The 16,375-nt window shown below is 39.3% G+C and overlaps 3 protein-coding genes and 1 pseudogene across 4 annotated transcripts; 1 reads left to right on the top strand and 3 right to left on the bottom strand.

Moving 5' to 3' along the window:
* Nucleotides 1-3,851: 3,851 nt before the first annotated feature.
* Nucleotides 3,852-5,530, bottom strand: LOC125186199 (elongation factor Tu, chloroplastic-like). Its single transcript, XM_048082545.2, has one exon. It carries the CDS (start codon nt 5,456-5,458, stop codon nt 4,049-4,051), a length of 1,410 nt encoding a protein of 469 aa, XP_047938502.1. The 5' UTR covers nt 5,459-5,530; the 3' UTR covers nt 3,852-4,048.
* A 237-nt stretch (nt 5,531-5,767) lies between these two features.
* Nucleotides 5,768-9,019, bottom strand: LOC125190994 (putative serine/threonine-protein kinase WNK3). 2 transcript variants are annotated; one of them, XM_048088443.2, is made up of 8 exons: nt 8,642-9,019; nt 8,436-8,473; nt 8,126-8,353; nt 7,812-8,035; nt 7,576-7,733; nt 7,091-7,268; nt 6,872-7,006; nt 5,768-6,793 (listed from the first exon to the last, which is right to left on the bottom strand). In XM_048088443.2, exons 1-8 carry the CDS (start codon nt 8,732-8,734, stop codon nt 5,952-5,954), a joined length of 1,896 nt encoding a protein of 631 aa, XP_047944400.1. In that variant the 5' UTR covers nt 8,735-9,019; the 3' UTR covers nt 5,768-5,951. The 2 variants fall into 2 exon arrangements, with proteins under 2 accessions (XP_047944400.1, XP_047944399.1); XM_048088442.2 differs by having other exon boundaries at nt 7,576-8,035.
* Nucleotides 9,020-9,149: 130 nt separating this feature from the next.
* On the top strand, nt 9,150-11,958 carry LOC125189347 (putative late blight resistance protein homolog R1A-10). The gene has a single exon (XM_048086632.2). It carries the CDS (start codon nt 9,180-9,182, stop codon nt 11,871-11,873), a length of 2,694 nt encoding a protein of 897 aa, XP_047942589.2. The 5' UTR covers nt 9,150-9,179; the 3' UTR covers nt 11,874-11,958.
* Nucleotides 11,959-12,439: 481 nt separating this feature from the next.
* Nucleotides 12,440-15,122, bottom strand: LOC125186038 (putative late blight resistance protein homolog R1A-10; annotated as a pseudogene).
* Between the last annotated feature and the right edge of the window lie 1,253 nt (nt 15,123-16,375).

Genomic DNA, 16,375 nt, shown 5'->3' with positions numbered 1-16,375 from the left:
ATGGGTACACAAATGATGACGAAAATTCTTAGCCAATGGAATTCTTACATAGTGGTTCTTCAATCTTGTATTCTCTTCATGTGCGATTAGGAGTTCTGGATGAGTTCAATATAAGTTTTTGTGGAATATGATGGAAAGTGAGTGTAAAAGATAGTGAAATATGGAATGTGTATTCTCATTTTTGTACAATATTGATTTTTAATAAACTGAGTTAGTAGAAAATGGTGCGTATTTTTCAATTACTCTAAAAGGGTCGATGGAGTATTTCATTTGGAAAGTTCATGATAGAGAGATGTTGAAATAATAATTTAAAATATTGATGTTGAAATAATAATTCAAAATATTGATGTTGAGAAGGAGTGAAAATGAAAACTAGCAAAACAATACTTATGTTACTGCGGATGTCATTTTATGACGTCCATACTTTCTTGTTATTGTAACATAGTAATATAATTATTAGAATTATAAAATGAAACTTCAATGGAAATTATCTTTAATAAAGGCAAGTATTTTATCTTGAAATTAGATTAACCTCTGTTACCTGACATTAGTATCAATTAGCAATTTTATTAGTATGTGAGGTACTTGAGTAGTTGATTTCCATTTGAAAAATATAAGAATGATATGCATGGAATTTTGACAGGGAGAGTGAGAGGGGTGTAAAGCGAAAATAGACATATCCACGTTTTGTTGAAGAGAATGTGTATGAATTCATTACAATATGATAGTGGTATTAAATATATAGGCACACATAAAATAAAAAGGCAAAAAAACAAGTTAATCATGTCGAAAAGTGATCTATATTCGAAACAGGTAGTGACTTTAACTCTGCTAAGAGAATTTGTTTATTTAAGTAGAGATGCTCAAGTAAAAGATTTGATGCTCAAGTAAAAGATGCAGTATGGAAACTACACCAATTAGACTAATAACAATACCATGGTGTGTTGAATGTCGTGGTTAAGCTTTCCTTAGTTGATCTTTATGCGAAAACTATACTTGGATTACAACTTGCTCACGGCACGAGTCTAGTAATTCATGTATTGGAGAACATGGACGCAAACTAGGTGCAACTATAAACAGAGTTTTAAGTAGTCGGAGCTACCTGATTGTGTTGATGATGTTTGACGAGAGATGTGCGACAATACTTGTTACCATGTCTTCCTCCCGTGACTACCAGCAGACTCGTACTGACAACAAGACTAGGAGAAGTAGCTTCATTTCAAAGCATTCAACATCGCACACCCTTCATGAACAACTAAGAGAGTTGGGATCTGCCTGGAAGATTGTGTTTCCTGGTGAACTTTTTCCTCCTCAACTCAAGAAAGTCATGACGAAGTTTGAATGGATACGTGAAGGTCTTCTTCTAATGATCCTCGTGGTTGCTCATATCCTCTATGGGCTCGACAAGATAGAAGAGTACTGGAACATGGTAGCAAGTAACAAAACTGCAACTTTTAAAGATGCAAGTGATAGAATTTCAAAGGTACTGTTTCCAATCTATGAGTACTTACCATAGCATTTAAAAGCATACTTCTCTATTTGGGGGGGTTTCCCAAAGACTTGTATGACTCCCACAGCCAAGAGCATTCACTTGTGGCTTCTGCAAAGAAATTAGCAAAGTCCTCTTTCAAAGTTGTGATCAGTTCATCTGGAGGAGGCCTAAATGACTCTGGAAATGGCCGCCGGATCAAAATTCAAAAGATAAGGCTCCTTCACTTTGCAAGTTGCAAAGCAAGGAGATGTCATTGCGACTTTGCAATAGACTAAGATAAATTTTTTTTGTGTAGTTTGTAGCTACTAGACATGAATCATAACCTAAAAATGTAACAGGGATATCAAAGTAAACAGATTGAAATAAACCAGTCTGGCATTTTATATCATGTGTTATACAACTGTACTTATTCCATACCACATAGCATCTGTTAAACGTACTGCTGTAGGTATGTGCATGTACTAAGAGCTAGGTGAATCATATACGAGTACTATATTGCCTAAAATTTCGTGTTTGTTTTCTTATTTTATTACAGTTATGCTGTAGCTGACCTCTTTGATAATTTTGGACCATTTAAGCTACATTTATAAACCCACAAAAAATACTTAAAAGTACTGTATGATAGAAAATAGAATATTGGTTTAACGGACAGCAATCATCCAGAGCCGCAACCTTACCTTGCATCATCTCCCACTACTCCTAGATACATTATTCCAAAAATACAATAACACAAGGAAAATGTATGGCAACTGACTAAAGAAAAGCATCAGATTCATTCATATCCAAAGGGAAAAAGAGGAACATCTTTTGCAATATAAGTACTTAATCTCTTACCACATATTTCTGAGGAGCGAAAGAGAGGGCTGCAAAATTAGGCCAAGATCATGAGCAGGAGCTATGACTACCACAGCAGCAGCTACTCCATGGATGAATATCTCGAACGCCTCAACAGAATCCAACGGATGCCGAGCATGATTGGGGACTGTCCCAATTTCCCCAACGTGCATGAGGTTCTCAACAACAATCCTACAAACAAAGACAAAAACAAATATCACCAGAAGAACCAACAGAGTCCTGAGAAAAAAGTTCACTTTGCTGAAAAAGATATGCAGGTGGCTGAGGCTGGTAAGCATGGTGTGGAGGATAAGTCGATCGATGTGGAGGCAGATGGATTCATCAAGAAGAAGCACAAGGGGTTTGCACTTTGCAAATGGGACACCTTCAAGGTCTATTAAACACTAGAGTTGACTCAGTGTCATGACAGGCTTACGCATATTTATGTTTGATGATATCGTGTTATACTAGGATTTTACATAAAATAAGATCTCTATCTTCTGCATCTATAGCTTGTGAAATTCTGAGTGGCATTTTCCAGTACTATACATTAGTAATTTAAACCTATCAGATTTGTCTCTACTTCTTTATAGTTCTTGTCCGTGATACTTTATGGTTTAGCCGTTTAGGGCAATGCATCCTTCCTGTATCTTGTTTTACTACATTTAGCCTTTTTTTCTTAGCAGAAATGAGATTCATAATTTCATGCTAGTCATAGCTCATCGTCGAGTTAGTTTCAGCTCCAACTCAGATATGTGTGGGATTCACTTTCATGGTCACCTTAGTTTTTCAGCTTCCATTTATACATGCTATCTTCTAGAGATAGTAAAACCATAAAACAGTAAACAGATATTCTTACGAATCAAGATCTTAGTTTCAATCAGTCTGAAAATTCACAAAGATATCTCAGACATAAATCGATGGCTCAACTAGGACTCCTCATTCAATTTAACAGATATACACGTTTTTGAGTTTCTGATAATCAAAATCTGAGGTAAGGATTCTCCTTCCAGATCAATTATGTTGTACAGTGTTAAAATCATGGATATTAGAGAACAAAACTTAAGTTTTAAGCAATCCAAGATTTTCCCACGGGTAAAATCCATTATGCGCATGTATGTTGCATAATGAACCAAATATCTAGGTCGCATAATGTCTGGAAGTAAGGGTCCAAGAAAGGGCAAAAAAGTCATGCAGTTAAACTCCCAATCAATCATAGCCAGAGGCAAGATATTCAAGAGATAATGTACCTTATTACTGCAAGGCTGAATGTTTCTTTTTGTGAAGATTTCTCCAAGCTCCACTGCCACAGTTGCTCAAGTAAAACAGATTCAAATTCATTTAATGGCATTTCACTTGTCAAGAAAGAAGATAAAAATTACATATAGGTATGTAAGTTCATCAAAAGGGCATCATAAACCTCGTATAGATATATTAAGCAAAGTAAGATAGAAGTGGTCTTATATCCATTCTTTTCTAGATTGTTTCATAAGGTGGCAGCAAATTGCTATTATAACAGAAGCAATCAAAACCAAGTGAACAATTTTCATTGAATTATAATAATGACACACTGGAGCTCATCTAATATGTAATGCAATGCAATAGAAATGTAACCTCAAAATCCCCCAATCCTATATTACAAATCAAGCGATCTTACAACCACAAAACTAAATTCGCAAAGCAGCCACAGAATCCCCAATAAACCTCAACTTATCTTTATATCTACTCGATAATTGACTGAATGATACCAGCACCTACAGTCTTCCCACCTTCTCTGATAGCAAATCTCATCCCCTGCTCACAAGCAACTGGTGTAATAAGCTCAACCTCCATTTTCACATGATCACCTGGCATCACCATCTTTGACTCCTCATCCTGATCATTCATGATCCTGACCACTGCCCCAGTCACATCAGTAGTCCTCATGTAAAATTGAGGCCTATAATTCGTAAAGAAAGGGGAATGCCTCCCACCTTCCTCCTTCTTCAACACATAAACCACCACCATAAACTTCTTGTGAGGCGTGATTGTGCCAGGTTTAGCCAGCACCATCCCCCTCTGAATATCAGCCTTCTGAATACCTCTCAACAATAAACCCACATTATCCCCGGCCACGGCCTCATCCAATGTCTTCTGAAACATCTCCACACCCGTTATAATCGTGCTCCTCGTCTCCTTCAATCCAACAATGTCTACTGTATCCCCAATCTTGATTGTCCCCCTCTCCACCCTCCCAGTAGCCACAGTCCCCCTACCGGTGATCGAGAAAACATCCTCTATAGCCATCAAAAACGGCAAATCAGTCCTTCTCTGCGGAATGGGAATGTAGCTATCAACCTCATCCATCAGCTGATAAATTTTATCAACCCACTCATTCTCCCCTCTTGTAATCTTAGGGTTCTCAATCAAAGCATTCAAAGCTAGCAATGCAGAGCCAGAAACAATCGGAATATCATCACCAGGAAATTCATGCGTGGAAAGCAACTCCCTCACCTCCAATTCCACCAGCTGCAGCAGCTCCTCATCATCAACCTGATCCTGTTTATTCAAAAAAACCACCATACTAGGAACCCCGACCTGCTTCGCGAGCAAAATGTGCTCCTTCGTCTGCGGCATGGGGCCATCGGCGCCGGAGACGACGAGGATCGCGCCGTCCATCTGCGCAGCGCCGGTGATCATGTTCTTCACGTAGTCGGCGTGGCCGGGGCAGTCGACGTGGGCGTAGTGGCGGCTCTCCGTCTCGTACTCGACGGTAGCGGTGTTGATCGTGATGCCGCGCTTCAGCTCCTCGGGAGCGGCGTCGATCTCCTCGTACCTCTTCGGGGCGGAGTTTCCAAGGGAGGCCAGCGCCATCGTGAGCGCGGCGGTCAGGGTGGTTTTTCCATGATCTACGTGGCCGATCGTGCCGATGTTGACGTGCGGCTTCTTCCGCTCGAACTTTCCCCGGGCGGCGCGGACGGAGAAGCGGCGGAGCGGGGCGGCGGTGACGTTGTGGAATTGGAAATTGAAGTTGGTGGAGGGAGTGAATGAAGAGACGAGGGCGATTTTAGTGGACTTTGCGGAGGGGTTGGGATTTGGGAATAAAGGTGTGGAAATGTGTGAGAGCTTTGCGATCGATGAAACGGCGGCCATGGGAGATTCTAGAGAGAGAGAGAAAAGACTGTAAAACTGTAATTAGTGACCCCTAATTAGTCAAACTTTGTCAATTACGAGCATTTTAAAACTTTAATTTTTATAATTGCAGTTTAAAGCTTCAACAATATAGAATTTATAGTTAAAATCCCAAACGTTTATGACCTGCATGGATACGTATACATTCCTTTTTCTGAATGACCTGCTTGTAAAGGCCCCCAAAGTCTTACAACAAAACCAACTGAACCATTGACATAAGCATATGATGATCAAATAGCAAATTTAGATCATTCTGAAAAGGGAAGCAAAAAAGAAGAAGAAGAAAACGACTTCCCTATATAGCAAAGTAATACAACATACATTACACGTTATTCTTCCATCACCTCATCTTTGCAAAACAGTTGCAGGCGACATTGGTCATGATTCATGATAATTTCCTGCAAACATCTAAAACTAATTTTCTTTCAAACACAGAAGAGGTGTAGCTTCTTGTTCAATTCGTGCCATATATCTTTGCGTTGCATACTCTAGTAATCCTGTGGCGAGCCTCCTTTGGCACGTCCTTCAGAAGTTCCAAAACGGCTTCTTTGTGCATCTGCTTCAGGTCGTTCAGCTCCTTGTACTGCTCGTCCAGCACAGAGTCGAGTTTTTTTAGAACACTTTTGATGCCACCCGTGTCACTTCCACGTGGAGACGAGTTGTCTTTTTCTTCCAATTGGCGAGTATTCCTGTTTTCAGGTGGACCAAGGAGCCGGTGACCTTCATTAAATTGTAACCCGCACCCGCTAGGTGCAGAATCCGGTTCCTGCTTGCTGTCATCTTCGTGATCAGAGTCATACTCCACGTGACTGAGAAGTGAAACATCGTGAGAGGTGCTATTATCTTTATGGCTGAATGGTGATTGTGTCACTTCAGACCAGGTGTCTCCAGAGGCGGTTGAATCAGCTGACATCAAGTTAGACGGCCCTGCCTTTAGTGGTGAGCATCCGCCACAAGCTTTGGGCGAATCAGACCAATATTTTCTACCCGAGGGGAGTCTTTCCAAAACAAGAGGGCCAGAGGGATGATTCTCATGCATCGAGGGACTGGAAGACATGTCTCCGTGTGTTCCAAGTACACCAAATTCAATCATTGTTTGACCATTAAAACTGCCGCTGTTTGCAGTTCCTCTAGGTGTCCAATCTGGAACGAGGGATTGGAATTCTGAATCGATCATATCAGCAATAACTGAGACGTCTTGATCTGTCAAATCCAGCTCTTCAACCATTTCACTAGCAACAGCAGTGGAAGTATCCTCCTCGACATCAAATGGAAAGTGAATGTTCCGTATATGACCTGAACGGATAAAGTCACTGTGCATTCAATGACAAGAAGCACTAATTGCAGCAAATGGGAAACGGTGATATCAATAACCTGATGCATCTGCTATTCGAAGCTTCAAAAATATCGTATTATGGTCTTTCCTGTGACCCTGCAGTGTGAAGTCTCGACTACCCTCAAATCCAGAATCTTGGTTTCCACCAATGTCAAACCAGCTTCCATTATCACCTGCAAATATATATAGTGGAAAACACTTACTATTATAACCAAAAAGCAAAAAAGGTTAGAACCGAATAAAGGCTACAACTGCACCTGCATCGGTAGATTGTGTCCACAGTGAAGAACTTGAACTTTCCTCATCAGATCTTAAGAATGGATCCATTAGTAATTCTTTGGCTGACAAACGCTCAGGAGCTTTTGCGATGCATTTTTCTATGAACTCCCGGATAGCAGGATCCTTCACTTTCTTTAATGACGCAGGCTTGATCCCCTTTTAAACAATTCAAGAATTTAGTGAAAGGGACCTTTAGACTATCAAAGAATGTGTGTTTAGCAACAAAGCGAGAAACAGAGATTTCTTTAGTACTCCATATTGTGTGTCACCATTTCTTCGGTTTTATCCTGTTCCTGTATCTGGATATTCACTCCTACTCATCTTTCTTATATCTTTCTGTAGTAACAGATGATAAATGCTTAAGGGAATAATTTCGGTATAATACAAGCTTCCCCTTAAAGCAGACAAACGAAACATAAAAAAAAAAAGCAAACTACAGACAGAAAAATAAATATCAACTTACCGCTGTCACTTTTTTGTATATCTGAGCAGCATTGGAGCATTCCACATACGGATACTCAAAGGTGACTAGCTCTATCAAGCACATACCGAAAGCGTATACATCTACAAGTTCATTGTATTCTTCCTCATACAGCTCCGGTGCCATGAATTCCGGAGTACCTATCTCAGGATCACATGTCACCTTAACCATAAAATTTAAGCATAAAGCCAAATTGAATCCATCATCAACTAACTTACCTATAACACTGTGAGCTGAACGAGCTTGCTGTAGGATAGCAGCTAGCCCAAGATCACCAATTTTCACCTCTCCTTGATTCCCATTGACAAATATATTATCACATTTCAAGTCGCGATGAATAACCGGAGGATCATGGCGATGCAGATATGATAGCCCTTCTAAGATTTGCCTAGACCATTTCTTCAATGCCCTCACATCAACATGCTTGTGTTTCTTCCTATACCTAAACAACACGAAAACCAGTTCGAGCTTCTAAGCTCCCACTCTAGGATATCAAAAGATTCATAACGCAGCAACTGAAAATCCAACGTACTGTCTTAGAGTCCCAGACACGAAAATCTCAGTAATGAAGTTGATATGCTCGTTCTTTGTATCGACCCACGAGCTGTAAAACTTGATAATGTTCTTATGCTTGAGAGTTTTGAGCAGGTGCACTTCAGAAAACAACCTCTCTAAATCAACAGAATTTCTCAAGAGATCAGCAAGTTTCACCTGATTCCAAGCCACCTCTATGCCTTCCAACTCATCAAATGCCCTATATCTAAATTCCAACAGTAAAATCAAGGATAAACAAAACTGAAAAATGAAAATTGTAAATCATCAAATCACATTAAATTCCATACACTTTTTTGAAAGCCCCCTTTCCTAGCACTTCTTTATACTGCAAAAAAACAACGCGAACATAACTAAATTAACTAATTGAACGCTAACAAGAAAAGCAAACAATAAAGCTGAATACCAAAACACAAAATCACAACAACGTTAAGGAACGAAACATTATCCATCTTCATCAACAAAATAATACACGAGCTAAAGAAATTGCACGAACCCGACCGTAGCGACCGGAGGGATCCACCTCGACGAATTCGGGCACGATATCACAATCGTCCGATTCGGCCTCGGACGCCGAGTCTTGCACCATTTTCGTGCCTAATTCAAACGCAACCAATCAAAAACGTAATCTGATTCAGATCTACTACTGAAAATGACTCTCTTTGCCGCAATCCGATGGCCGAAATTGTGTTTTAATTCCAATGTTTCGCGCTTAGATGAATGAAACAGTGAAAACTCGAATTTGCGAACGTATGCAATTTGTTTGGATTCAAGTTCGATGACGTAAACTGGATTTTGTTGGGCTGGAGCGAATCTACGTCGGTTATGCATATGTATATTTGACTTTCTGTAATCTTTTCTAAGTTGTTTGTTTTCATTGGAAAAGTATAATATTTAACTCTTGGTAAATATTTATAAAATGAAGGAATGATTAATTTATAATGAACACCTTTTTTCAAGAGGAGTATAGTTATCATTTTTTTAATCGTAAATTAAAGGAAACCATTGAATATTTATATACTTTACCAAAATTGATGGAGAAAGAGATGGGTGCATACGCCAGTGTGATTTCGCTGAAGCACACAATCAAACGTCTCCTAAATTCATCTCAAATCGTGTTGATTCCCCCGTCTGCAGGGATCTTAGAATCTGCCAGCAACGAGCTTCAGTCGTTGCGGAAAACTCTCATAAGAGTGGATGGCGGAAGCAAGAGCAGCAGCAGGAAGAAGATCAACGCTTTTGACGAGCAAATCACAGAGGCGGTGTACAAACTCGAAGATTTGCTCGAATCCGACCTATCAGATCAGATTATTTCACAATCAAGCGGGGATTGGAATAAATTCTCCATAAATCTGCAGGAATCAGAGCGCGAGATTGTGTGCCTCGTCGATGCATTGAAGGAGATGGAGCTGGACTACATCAAAGAATTAGACAATCCAGAAATTGAAGAAGATGATGGTGATGGTGATGAACCTATTGTTTCGACAAGAATTGATTCTTGTGGAAATGAGACGAAGTTGATTGGATTATCTGATAAATTTCTGGAAATCAAAAATCGGCTTAAACGTGTGGATGGGCTTCGCTTCGTGACGCCTATAACTGGGATGGCTGGAATCGGTAAGACTGCACTTGCTAATGAAATTTATAACGATTTTGATATTTCACAACAGTTTGATCTTCGAGCTTGGGTTGCAGTAGGTAGAAAATGGAAGTTGAAAGAAATCTTACTTGCCATTGTAGCTCAAGTTGATGCTAACATGGTTGAAATTATTATGGATGAAGAGGTGAGAAAGATTGGTGATTATTTGAAAGAAAGGTTGAAAGTTAGGAGGCATCTCATTGTGTTGGATGATGTGTGGGACAAACAAGTTTGGAACGAGTTGAAAAATAGTTTGTTTAAAGATGATGATAATAATAGAGGGAAAATCTTGATCACAACTAGGTTAGACCAAGTAGGTCGAGGTGCTAGCAATCCTGTATCAGGAATTGTGAAAATGAGGTTTTTGGATAAGGAAGAAAGCTGGGATCTTCTTCGTGAGAAGGTTTTTGGAGAAGAGTTATGCCCTTATCAGCTAGAGAAGATAGGAAGGAAGATTGCCGAGAAGTGTGAAGGTCTTCCTCTTATGATTGTGGCGGTGGCAAACCTCTTATGTGGAGTAGAGAGGACGCCTGAGTATTGGAGTGAGGTATTGGAGAAAAAGAACTCGGTTTTTATGGATGCATATGGTGCAATATCAAAGGTTTTGTATCCAAGTTTCGAGTACTTGGCTCAGGTGTTGAGGCCATGTTTTCTTTATATGGGAGTTTTTCCTCAAAATTTTGAGATATTGAAATCAAAGGTGGTCATAATGTGGGCGGCTGAGGGATTTCCTGAGCCATTGGGATGGCAAACTGCAAATGAATATAGTGAGCATTGTTTGAGAGCTCTTAGTTACAATAATCTTGTTTTGCTTCATAAAGAAAGCACAATTTGGAACATTAAATCCTCTGGGGTGAAATCTTGCTTGGTTCATACTTCTGTGTGGCATTTATGCAAAACGGAAGCTAAGAAAAACAAGTTCTTTCATATGTTATATAAGTGTGGTGATGATCTTGAAGAGGGTATAGAAGGCCAACGGCGACTGGCTATCCATAATAACATTTTATTTGGCATCAAAGATGTGCGTAACTTGATTGAGGATAGTTGTGCATCAACTGCTCGTTCTCTCTTATGTTTTGGCCCATTCTGTCGTTATCAAGTTCCCGTTTGTTTTGGTTTAAGGTTGTTGAGGGTGGTGGATGCTCTTACAATCCGTTTCTATGAGTTCCCAATTGAGGTAGTGAAACTGGTTCAGTTGAGGTATCTTGCCCTCACTTGTGATGGGGATCTCCCTTCTTCCATATCCAAACTTTGGAACCTTCAGTCCTTGATTATATCCCGACATCTTAGCATCAAGCCTTTTGAGGTTCCATCGTACATTCCTAAGGAGATATGGGATATGAAGGAACTGAAGCATCTTCATGTTGTGGGAAGCGATCTACGAGATCCTTGTGGTGATTCGTTACCAAACCTCTCAACACTTTTAGACGTGAGTGCTGTTAGTTGCACAAAGGCGATTTTTGAAGCAATTCCTAATCTAAGGAAGTTAGGAATTCAAATTGAGTCAGAGCCTGACGCTGCTGAGGCATTGAGTTTCCTTGATCAAATTTCCAATCTCAAAAAACTGCAGATACTCAAATGTGTAGTCGTGAATCCTGACCTAATGACCGAAACACTTCTCCATCCGCATCCACATCCTCTTCCAACATCGCTGACAGTTCTTAAGAAGCTGCATTTGAGTGGGTTGGGATATTCTTGGGAAGATATGAGTGTGATTGGATCATTGCCGAATCTTGAAGTACTCAAGTTGCGATGCTATGCCTTTCAAGGTCGGACATGGATAGTAGAAGAGAAAAGATTTGCAAAACTTGGATATCTTGTGATTGAAGACACTGATTTGGTGGAGTGGGAAGTGAGAGAGGGAGGCTGCCCAAAACTCTACTATTTGAGCATAAAACATTGCCATTTGTTGGAAGAGATTCATGGAAGATTTGGTCATAATTTTGGAAAAATTGAAGTCGTTGACAGCAACCCTTTAGTGGAGACATGTCTGAGGCAAATGATACATGGTTACTCCTCTCAACTGAAATTTTATGACCCCAGTATTTATATTCATTATTCATGGCTTGATAAGAAGCTGAAGTTATGACTCCCTAATTTATAAGCATCTTCTCTTTGTGATATTTGTATTTTATATTCTACTCATATTTAAAATGGTTCTTTTTTTATTGTAATATTTGTATGTGAGTAACTGTGGATGCATCTGTTTCTAGGTTTAATAGCAAAAGTTATTATTGATATAAGAGAAGCCACACAAGGTCAAAAGTAGAGAATACAAAAAACATTTTCAAAGAAAATTTAACCTCACACGATGTAAACTTGCAACAGTTATTTGAAGAGCAAATGGAAGACAAGACATCCTGCAGAAACCGACGAAATAAGGAGTCTCCGTTGAACTTTAATCTGCATTTTCCCACGGCATATATTAAAGACTCGCCAGCAAAGAAATCCAATCGACTGACACATTAACAGCCCCGTTAACAGGATCTTATGCGTTGTTGGCCTAATTGGTGAAGTGACAATCTCGTGACTAAAATGTTTCAAATCAGTGTTTTAAGACTAACTCCTACTAAGTACCATCAACATGTCAACATTGTTATTGAGACTGCGTGAACATATTTTTAAAAGGAAGAATTGCAGGGTGCATACCTAGTAAAGATAGTGGTTCTCTTGATCAATGGCTTGACTCAATTAGGTTCCTCCCACATCCAGGGCAAATTTGGAGCTTGAACAGAACTCCCCCTGTGGATCCCCACTCTTTCTCCTCAGCCCTTTTTACCTTCTCGATCTTCTTGGCAGATGCAACTGCTGATCCTTGAACACGCTCAATGTCCAACAACACCAACTTCTTGCTCAACTCAACTGGAATATGTTCAATTTTTTCGCAGTTCTTTAGCACGAGACAGCTAAGAAGAGGAAAACTATTAGCAGAAACCTCCCACTTAACTATATTTGCATCTATGATGAGCAATAGTTGGAGTTTTTTGAAAACACTAGCAGCAGCATTCCATATGGTTCCAGTAAATGCATTGTTTTTCAACTTGAGAACTTCCAAGCTTTTTATCTCAGCCAATGTGGACACATGCTTCCAATCAAGGAATGTATTTGACAATGTCAGCCTTTTGAGATTTGGAGGGAAACAGCTAGACTGAGGGAGGCGAGGGAGGTGAGGTTCAGAGTCAGCCGGTGCATCATTCATCAGCTTCAGCTTTTCAAGAAGACCCAAGTTTTCCATGGACATGGTACCAATAAGAGTGGCTAGCTTACCACGAATCCCAATTCCTTGAGGTTGCAGGCCCTTTCGGATACCTTTGCTGTGAAAGATTCGGGCGCCAATCTGCTCAGTGTTTGGAGGTTTTCACCACCTTCACCATCCCATTTTGGGCCCAAGACTATCGCTGCTTTCAACTTGAGATGCCTCAGACGATACATCCTCCATATATTTGCCTTCATGGTGATGGAACGTGACTTTGTCTCGACCACAAGGGTTTGCAGATTGCATAGCTGGGAGAGGGGCTCCGGAAGAATAGAGAAAGCATCAATATTTAGGGTGACGTACCTCAAACGCATTAGTTTGGTCACCATTGCAGGAAATTGACGGAATCTGATTGATATTGCCTCCAAAACTCTGAGCAACTCAAAGGCATCCGGAATTGATGATATGTATTTGTCTTCCAAGCTAACAGGCTCCTTGTACAAACATAGGAATGAACGAACATGAGGACCCTTCGGTTTCCCAGAGAAGAATGTAGAGAGATCAGAATGGAAACTCAAACGATGGAACTTTTGGACATCAGAAACTGGAGGTTCAAATACACCCTTATTTTTCCGTATCTCTTGGAATCAGTTCTGCTCCACAGCTATCTCTTTACAAAATTCACGAATCATATCATGAACACGACATGTTTTTATTTCACCCATTAGGTTTTTCTTATCAAGCATAAGTAAATTCCTGACAACAAGATCACTTAAATTTTTTTCTGCAGCTTCCTCCAAACTACTTCCTTTTTTAGGCAGCACGAATCCTTCTGCAATCCACAACCGTGTCAGCATCCAAGTTGGGATCACGTGTTCTTCTGGAAACACTGCCATATACAGAAAACATTCTCTCAAGTTATGAGGCAATGTTTTGTAACTCAATTCCACAACCTTTGATATGCGCTTCTCCTCGTCTTGCTGTGTAAACTGGCTCACATTTTCAGACACAATTTCCCATTCCTTTATCAGAAGACGGGTTTCGCTTGTTTTGACAAACAGATCCACAAGAATGCCTCCAACCACCACAACTGTCAATGGCACTCCATGACATTGTTCGGCTATCTTCCTTCCAATGATTTTCATCTCAGTAAAGCAATGTTGTTCGTTCCCGAATACCTCCAACTGCAGCAGTTTCCAACTTTCATCGACGGTAAAGAAACGCAGATTGTGGGGTTCTGTGGAGTGACCAACTTTAGCACGCTGCCCAATAGTTCCCAGACGACTGGTGATCATGACTTTACTCCATTTATTGCTACTAGGCAGCACATCTTGTATGACATCCCAGTCCTCAAGCATCCACACATCATCCAATACCAACAAGAATTTCTCTTTTGATAGGTATTCACGAACTGATTGGGCTAACTGATGGTCACTCTTTCCGGACATGTCCTCGCTGCTGAATTGTCTCAGAATGTTGAGAAACATATCCCGATGGTTGAACCTCTGAGAAACATGAACCCAAATGCGGATTGGGAACTTAAATTGGATATCATCATTCTCATAAATCTTCCATGCGAGTGTTGTCTTACCCAAGCCAGGCATACCGATGATGGAGATGACATCAGCCTTGTCCTTCTCATCGTTGAGATAGCCCATTAGTTTTGCTTCCTCATCTTCGAAACCCAGCACTCTGTCTCGGGCCTGAGTAACAGGTAAAATCTGATACATTAGAACTCACTGTATAAAACAATATTGACATTAACAATTGTTGCTAGCTAGCTTTGTCAACTGCTGTTTGAATTATTTTTTTTTCTTCTGAATGAACACCTATTATTTCTCTACCATACACTGATAATAAACGTACAACCCTTGCTTCACTTTCTCTTGTGTGGCTAAGCTGAACTTCTTGTTGAGGCCTCTGATGGTGGTCTTGCCCTTGGCCTTCAAGCACTTGTCGATGGTGTGTTCAACAACGTAAACTACATCCCTAATCTGCTGCTCTATCGCCATCGGAGCTGGACATCTTAGCTTATCACGCAACTCTCCCAGTAGGAATGTAAGTGCGCTCTCCGCCATTAACACCAGAGACACGGATAGTTTGCACAAGTTTGAGTTATTGTTGAAACTTGAAATTGTGAAATGCATACCACCTTCCTTGCACTCAAAATGAAAATTTTATTATACTCTCATTCAATAACCTTTCACTATCAATATTTTCAATTTCATATATATATATACAGGGCGCACCACACAAACGACCTAGTCACAAAATCTCATTCATATGTCATATGTGGAGTAGTATAAAAACTGAAAATGAAACCGGAAACGAAAATCAAATTGAATTAACAAAGGAATAAGGTTATATGACCATAAAAAAACAATGTAAAGTGATTATAAATCGGAACGTTATTAATTTCGCTAGTACTTGTATAGGTCTACTATAAATATATGGAAAGTCTGGCGTGGGCATTGTTTATGGAGTATTTAATTCAGTATTGATTGAGACAAGCTGTAGTAAAGTCAAAAGATGAAGGTGAATCTGAATATGTCATTTGAAATTGAAATACAATAAAATCGGAGGATGACTATTTCAATAAATTTATAAGAAAACTTATAAAAGTTGTTGGAAATAATTTAAAATTTACTAAAAGCTTGAAATGTACAAACAATTTGGCTCTAATCGACCAACTCCCCTGGTTTATATTCAAAGAGACATTATTTATAGCAATATTCGTTGTTGATTTTTTTACCGCTCCCTCCGTCACAACTAAGTTGAGTCACATTTCTTTTGGGATGTTCCAATTAAGTGTTGAGTTATTTCATTTTTTGACAAAAAAAATAAAACATTTAATCACTCTTATTTTTTTCATCACTACTTTACTTCTTTGTTTCTCTTACTTTATTCTCCTCTCTTACTTTTGAATATAATTTCTTGATCTTTATGCCTAAAAGTTTTGTCTTAGTTAGAACGTAGTTAATTTAATTTTGGGGAGGGAGTTGGTCTATTGGCTTTCGTCGCGCTTCACTATTGAGTTATGTGAAACAAAAACTTGTCAACTCCAATCAGTTTATTCACGTTGTGAATCTGCGATTCATGGTATGATGAGTTTATTATAATAATTATAATGAGTATATAACTTGTTACATTGGATTACGACATCGAAAATTATAATTCCTTCTTAGATAATTATTTGAAAATGTCAAGTGCGAAATAGAATATTCTCTCCATCCGCTGTTAAACGTCAACTTTGGTTTGATACGAGTTTTAGAAATGTAATAGAAAATGAATTAAAATAGTTAGTGGAACGTGAGTACTACTTTTATAAACTGTAATAACATGTGAAAGGAAAATGAATTAGTGAAATATGAAAACCATTAACAAAAAGTATTAAA

This window comes from Salvia hispanica, chromosome 5, assembly GCF_029641045.1.
Source record: "Salvia hispanica isolate PSC_SH4W2 chromosome 5, Shi_PSC_v1, whole genome shotgun sequence".
Lineage (NCBI taxonomy): Eukaryota > Viridiplantae > Streptophyta > Magnoliopsida > Lamiales > Lamiaceae > Salvia > Salvia hispanica.
Note: the sequence above shows the minus strand (reverse complement) of the source record. Positions and strands in the feature narration are given on the sequence as shown.

Bases quoted from the DNA above. Each gene is read 5' to 3' on its own strand.
- LOC125186199 (XM_048082545.2), bottom strand. From the start codon at position 5,458: ATGGCCGCCGTTTCATCGATCGCAAAGCTCTCACACATTTCCACACCT.
- LOC125190994 (XM_048088442.2), bottom strand. From the start codon at position 8,734: ATGGTGCAAGACTCGGCGTCCGAGGCCGAATCGGACGATTGTGATATC. The intron at 7,269-7,575 runs GTAAGTTGATAT...ATTGTTTAAAAG, and splicing joins TATACAAAAAAGTGACAGCG to GGGATCAAGCCTGCGTCATT. The intron at 7,007-7,090 runs GTGCAGTTGTAG...ATATATTTGCAG, and splicing joins GACACAATCTACCGATGCAG to GTGATAATGGAAGCTGGTTT.
- LOC125189347 (XM_048086632.2), top strand. From the start codon at position 9,180: ATGGAGAAAGAGATGGGTGCATACGCCAGTGTGATTTCGCTGAAGCAC.